Raw genomic sequence first — 5,972 nt, forward strand, 5'->3', positions numbered from 1 at the left:
TGTATCGGGATGAACTGCTGTCGAAAGTGATCGACATTTGCTTCAGAACAACAGTATCACAACTTCAGTGTGAGTGGCAATCAAAATAAATGAGTAATTAATAAAGGAATTTTTATGGTGTTAAAAGCCGCATACTTGTTTTAAGATATGTGTTTTCACCGCCGTGTTTTAATTTCACTAGCAATGAAACAACTGCTATATAGACGCTTAACGAGCTGTGGTCTGCGTCTTAGCAAATGCCTATCCCTCGCTAGTCATGCCTCTCAATCGCCAAATGGGTTGAGAAGACGCACCACAATACTGCTCCCATTTAGGTACGCCTTGCTGCGAACACGCAGCACACACCAGAAAGTAAAACACCGTTAAATATTTGCTAGTCTAAAAACACGAGTACAATTTTTCTATCGATGGTGGAATTCGAACCCGGAACCTTCTGCATGGTAAGCAAGCGCGTTACACTGGACCAACCGAGTCCCATTATTGATTGCACCTTGATTACACTTCAAGGTACATGCACTTCTCTACAGGTGAGACTAACCCGTAATGGAGGGTACCGCGGCATGAGCCTTGGGTTGACCGCCTCAGAAGATGGACGATGCTTGCTATCCCTGTCAGCAGGTACGGCATTTGCCGTCGCTCAGATGTCATCCCTACTTGCCTCTCCATCACTCCCCTCAGTCAACCTTCGTCGCAGGGAAGACAGTAGTTTTGTCTGAGAGTCTCTTTTTTTTTTCTTTTCTTTTGACTGAGTCTTGAATTATTTTCAGGAAAAAAGGGAAGTTTTTTTCTTCAAAATTTATTCGGTGGTTTAAGGTATTTAAACTTTTTCAGCTTAAAATTTTAATTTTTTTTTTTTTTTTTTTTTTTTTTTTTTTTTTTTTTTTTTGTTTTGGTTACAAAAATTTTACTAGTGGATTCCCTTCGCACTCAACAACCTTTGTTATTTGCTTAGCTGGGAAATTTCAGGCTGGTATTCTCCCTGTTTAAAGTCACCCAGTCATACTAACCTGGTATTCTCCCTGTTTAAAGTCCCCCAGTCAGACTAAGCCGGTCTACTCCCTGTTAAAAGTCCCCCAGCCAGATTTCACCACTAATAATGAATTCATAAATAACTTTATGTATTCCTTAGGTCCTGTATGCCGTAATTATTTCATAACTTCATGTATACTTTTAGGTCCTATATGCCGCGGCCTGGATATGTGGCGAGTTTCGCGAACACCTGGACTCGCCGCGGGCGACACTCGAGGCAATGACTAGACGAGGCCTGAGTCTCCTGCCCGGTCATATCCAAGCAGTATACGTGCAGAACATGCTCAAGATCCTGGCCCGCATTTTGGACAGCGCTGAGTCTCGGGACGACGCTATTGAGGTGAGATATGCGTAAGGCCAGTCACTCACTATCAGGTAGACCTGATCAGGTGTCAGGTTTACCTGATAGAGTCATTCTCCCAACCTCTTCTGAGCTTTCAAGATAGCAACGAGTGTTCATGATAAAGTAAGTCTAATTAATGATAGAGTCAGTTCTACCTGATGGTGTGTGTGCTCATCAGGAATCAGGTAGACCTGACAGGCGGACCTGATCAGGCGTACCTATCAGGTCTACCTGATAGTGAGTGGCCGCCCTAATACAGGCTCGGAAACTTGGCAATCAGTTCACTCTCTTAATTCTATTGGTGAAGGTGGTTTCTTAATAACATAAAAATGTAATACCGGTGAAAGGGTTCCTCTCTCTGATATTGGTGATTGGTAAAAACCTAACTCTTTTTTCCCCCCCACCCCTTTCGGAATTAGAATCCCGTATCCAAACTTTTATCCCGATTTCTTTCCCAATGTTTTATTATTGTGTTTTTTATTTCTCCCTCTATACAGGCTCTCAACATAAGGGTTTGCCCCGTCACTGCTAAATATAAACCAAAATAAAAGGTACTTAAAACCAAAAGACATTCATGTTCGTCTCATTGTGGAAAGCAATTTGTTGAAAATCTGTTTAAAACTAACACCCAAGTGTATTTTCGTAGTCCAAGATAATGCTTCATTTACAAAACACAATAATAAAAACATACCTACCTTGTTGAGATCACTGTGGAAATGGTTTATCTAGACATTAAATAGCTCTACACAATTCAGGCGTACGACCGAAGACCTATGTTGTTTATTTCTTAGCTCGTCCAATAAAATCGTGTATGAAGTACTCCGCACTTCACATGCAGTAAAACTTCACAAACAGAAAGATACTTTTGTCCAAAAGAGGAGTGCGAAGTAGCTTATTACCTTTATTCTCTCCCTCAGATCTTCGGTAATTTGCACTCCTCGCGTATCAAAAGTTGACCAGAAGGTATGATGTTTTAATATCTGTTTGTGGAGTGATCACCGAAAGTCCTTTGTGAAATCACCGTGAGGAAATAAATAAATCGATTTTACAAAAATATTTCAAGCCCATCTAATTTTCAGCCAAAGTGTCCGATGAGCTATTTCTACAGAAATTAACATATTGTTCTGTGCTTTTTGTAGACTTTGTGTTTAACCTGTGTTTCTATGCTAAAATGTTCTAATCTAATATAAAATGTATAACAATGAGGTTAACGATGTATTTTAATAATACTAATGATCATTTCACTTAACCCTTTGAGTGCGTTTTACAGGTCCTGAATCACTAATCTATTCTAACCAACCTTAATATGTGTGTCCACAAATTTTCGACGGCCGTCGATCGATGTGGGTTGATGGTCGATCGGCGGCTGGCAGTTTAAATAATGCCGAAAAACCTCAAAACCCTATTTCGTGTCAATTTAGGCCGGGCGTCACGTCACTTTGAACTCTTAAGGTAGAAACAAACTACCATCACGTGACTTGATGGTCGTGTGTTTCTACGTTTATATTTTTCGCGTTCCTCCCGACACGCTTGATCCTTTTACTATAACGTGTCCACGTCCACATTCTGGACTTAGACTAAAAGTCCCCCTCTATGTGTTTCTACCTTCATTTTTCGCGTTCCTCCCGATACGCTTGATCCTTTTACTATAACGTGTCCACGTCCACATTCTGGACTTAGACTAAAAGTCCCCCTCTACATTTTGTTCCCAGGGTCCGATCTTCTCACGACTCTGACATCCACCTTCGACCAAAAACTGAAACTCCTTCTCAAGTCAGAGAATGTCACCTCACCTCCTTCTGAACCGTGTGAATCATTCAAAGACCCTAGCCTGCATCGGACGATAGACCTGAACTCTAATAAGTCTTCTGTAAGTATAACCGGAAAACCATAAAACTCTGTTTCGTGTTAATATAGGCCGGGCACCGCTTCGAACTCTTGACGTTCGCGCTCCTCCCGGCACGCTTAACTCTAGTTTTGAATTTGACCATTTTGAGTTCCACTAGTATTTTACCTTTTCTTCGTGCCTGGGAACGTATCCATCTTTGAGCGTATAAAACATGTGTTATACATAGGGTGAGCCGGACCCCGTTTCGAACTCTTGACGTTCGCGCTCCTCCCGGCACGCTTAATGAGTATCAGAACTCTAGTTTTGAATTTGACCATTTGAGTTCCACTAGTATTTTACCTTTTCTTCGTGCCTGGGAACGTGGCCGGGCCCCGCTTCGAACTCTTGACGTTCGCGCTCCTCCCGACACGCTTAATGAGTATCAGAACTCTAGTTTTGAATTTGACCATTTGAGTTCCACTAGTATTTTACCTTTTCTTCGTGCCTGGGAACGTATCCATCTTTGAGCGTATAAAACATGTGTTATACATAGGGTGGTTACTTGAATTTCATTGTATTATTTTATGTGTTGCAGGACTCTGAGAGTAAAGACAAAGAGAACATGGCCGTCCATAGTAATGTTAATGTCAATAATGTAAAGGAAGTGAAGGAGAAGAGTGAAGACTTGAGAACTCACAAGACCTTACGTCAGACCCTATCCGAAATGAATCCGTCAGAGTGTAAACTAAACCGCTCTTCCTCTCTGAGGAAGCATGATGAGAATGATAGGAAACTCAAGAGAACAGGATCGCTCAATGTTCGCCCGAGTAGAAGTGATTCCAAGATTGAGTCGAGGATATCAAAGTTCGAAGCTTTGGTGCAGAATTTCGAAAACAAAAACGTGAAACGTTCCGACTCATTGAGTAAAAGTGAGAAGACAGACTTGAACAAGAGACGCCAGTCTGATGTGAAAAGTAAGTGGTCTCGGGAGAAAGAAAACGTCAAGTTGATCGAGGAGTGCAAATTACCGAAGATCTGAGGGAGAGAATAAAGGTAATAAGCTACTTCGCACTCCTCTTTTGGACAAAAGTATCTTTCTGTTTGTGAAGTTTTACTGCATGTGAAGTGCGGAGTACTTCATACACGATTTTATTGGACGAGCTAAGAAATAAACAACATAGGTCTTCGGTCGTACGCCTGAATTGTGTAGAGCTATTTAATGTCTAGATAAACCATTTCCACAGTGATCTCAACAAGGTAGGTATGTTTTTATTATTGTGTTTCTACGACCGAAGACCTATGTTGTTTATTTCTTAGATCGTCCAATAAAATCGTGTATGAAGTACTCCGCACTTCACATGCAGTAAAAATTCACAAACAGAAAAATACTTTTGTCAAAAGAGGAGTGCGAAGTAGCTTATTACCTTTATTCTCTCCCTCAGATCTTCGGTAATTTGCACTCCTCGCGTATCAAAAGTTGACCAGAAGGTATGATGTTTTAATATCTGTTTGTGGAGTGATCACCGAAAGTCCTTTGTGAAATCACCGTGAGGAAATAAATAAATCGATTTTACAAAAATATTTCAAGCCCATCTAATTTTCAGCCAAAGTGTCCGATGAGCTATTTCTACAGAAATTAACATATTGTCCTGTGCTTTTTGTAGACTTTGTGTTTAATCTGTGTTTCTATGCTAAAATGTTCTAATCTAATATAAAATGTATAACAATGAGGTTAACGATGTATTTTAATAATACTAATGATCATTGACCGTAAGGAAATAAATAGATAAATCGATTTTACAAAAATATTTCAAGCCCATCTAATTTTCAGAGCCAAAGTGTCCGATGAGCTATTTCTACAGAAATTAACATATTGTCCTGTGCTTTTTGTAGACTTTGTGTTTAACCTGTGTTTCTATGCTAAAATGTTCTAATCTAATATAAAATGTATAACAATGAGGTTAACGATGTATTTTAATAATACTAATGATCATTTCACTTAACCCTTTGAGTGCGTTTTACAGGTCCTGAATCACTAATCTATTCTAACCAACCTTAATATGTGTGTCCACAAATTTTCGACGGCCGTCGATCGATGTGGGTTGATGGTCGATCGGCGGCTGGCAGTTTAAATAATGCCGAAAAACCTCAAAACCCTATTTCGTGTCAATTTAGGCCGGGCGTCACGTCACTTTGAACTCTTAACAACCCTTTGAGTGTGTTTTACAGGTCCTGAATCTCTAATCTATTCTAACCAATCTTAAGGTGTGTCCACAAATTTTCGACGGCCGTCGATCGATGTGGGTTGATGGTCGATCGACGGCTGGCAGTTTAAATAATGCCGAAAAACCTCAAAACCCTATTTCGTGTCAATTTAGGCCGGGCGTCACGTCACTTTGAACTCTTAAGGTAGAAACAAACCACCATCACGTGACTTGATGGTCATGTGTTTCTACCTTCATTTTTCGCGTTCCTCCCGACACGCTTGATCCTTTTACTATAACGTGTCCACGTCCACATTCTGGACTTAGACTAAAACGGCCTCAAGCATGTATACTTGTATAGCACCTTGCATCAGAACTAAATACAAGGCGCTGCATGGCAAAATTCAATACGTTCTGAAACAGTCCGCTAGGTGGCAGCACTTGATTGACTGTCGCTGGGTCAGATGATTTCATTTCCACAAAAAAAGTAAAATTTTGTTTTTCTTTTCAGAATTTCTAATTTCTATCTGGAAAATGGCTCCTGCGGTTTCAGTGCAGTGTACATAAC

At 40.4% G+C, this 5,972-nt stretch overlaps 1 protein-coding gene across 1 annotated transcript; it reads left to right on the forward strand.

Moving 5' to 3' along the window:
* The first annotated feature begins 1,833 nt into the window (after nt 1–1,833).
* LOC103522297 lies at nt 1,834–4,239 on the forward strand. Its single transcript, XM_008487401.2, has 3 exons — nt 1,834–1,923; nt 3,085–3,242; nt 3,796–4,239. Exon 3 carries the CDS (start codon nt 3,823–3,825, stop codon nt 4,237–4,239), a length of 417 nt encoding a protein of 138 aa, XP_008485623.1. The 5' UTR covers nt 1,834–1,923; nt 3,085–3,242; nt 3,796–3,822.
* Nucleotides 4,240–5,972: the final 1,733 nt, after the last annotated feature.

Source organism: Diaphorina citri, unplaced genomic scaffold, assembly GCF_000475195.1.
Source record: "Diaphorina citri unplaced genomic scaffold, Diaci psyllid genome assembly version 1.1 scaffold7854, whole genome shotgun sequence".
Classification (NCBI taxonomy): Eukaryota; Metazoa; Arthropoda; class Insecta; order Hemiptera; family Psyllidae; genus Diaphorina; species Diaphorina citri.

Excerpts from the sequence above, each read along its gene's own strand:
- LOC103522297 (XM_008487401.2), top strand. The coding sequence starts at position 3,823 with ATGGCCGTCCATAGTAATGTTAATGTCAATAATGTAAAGGAAGTGAAG.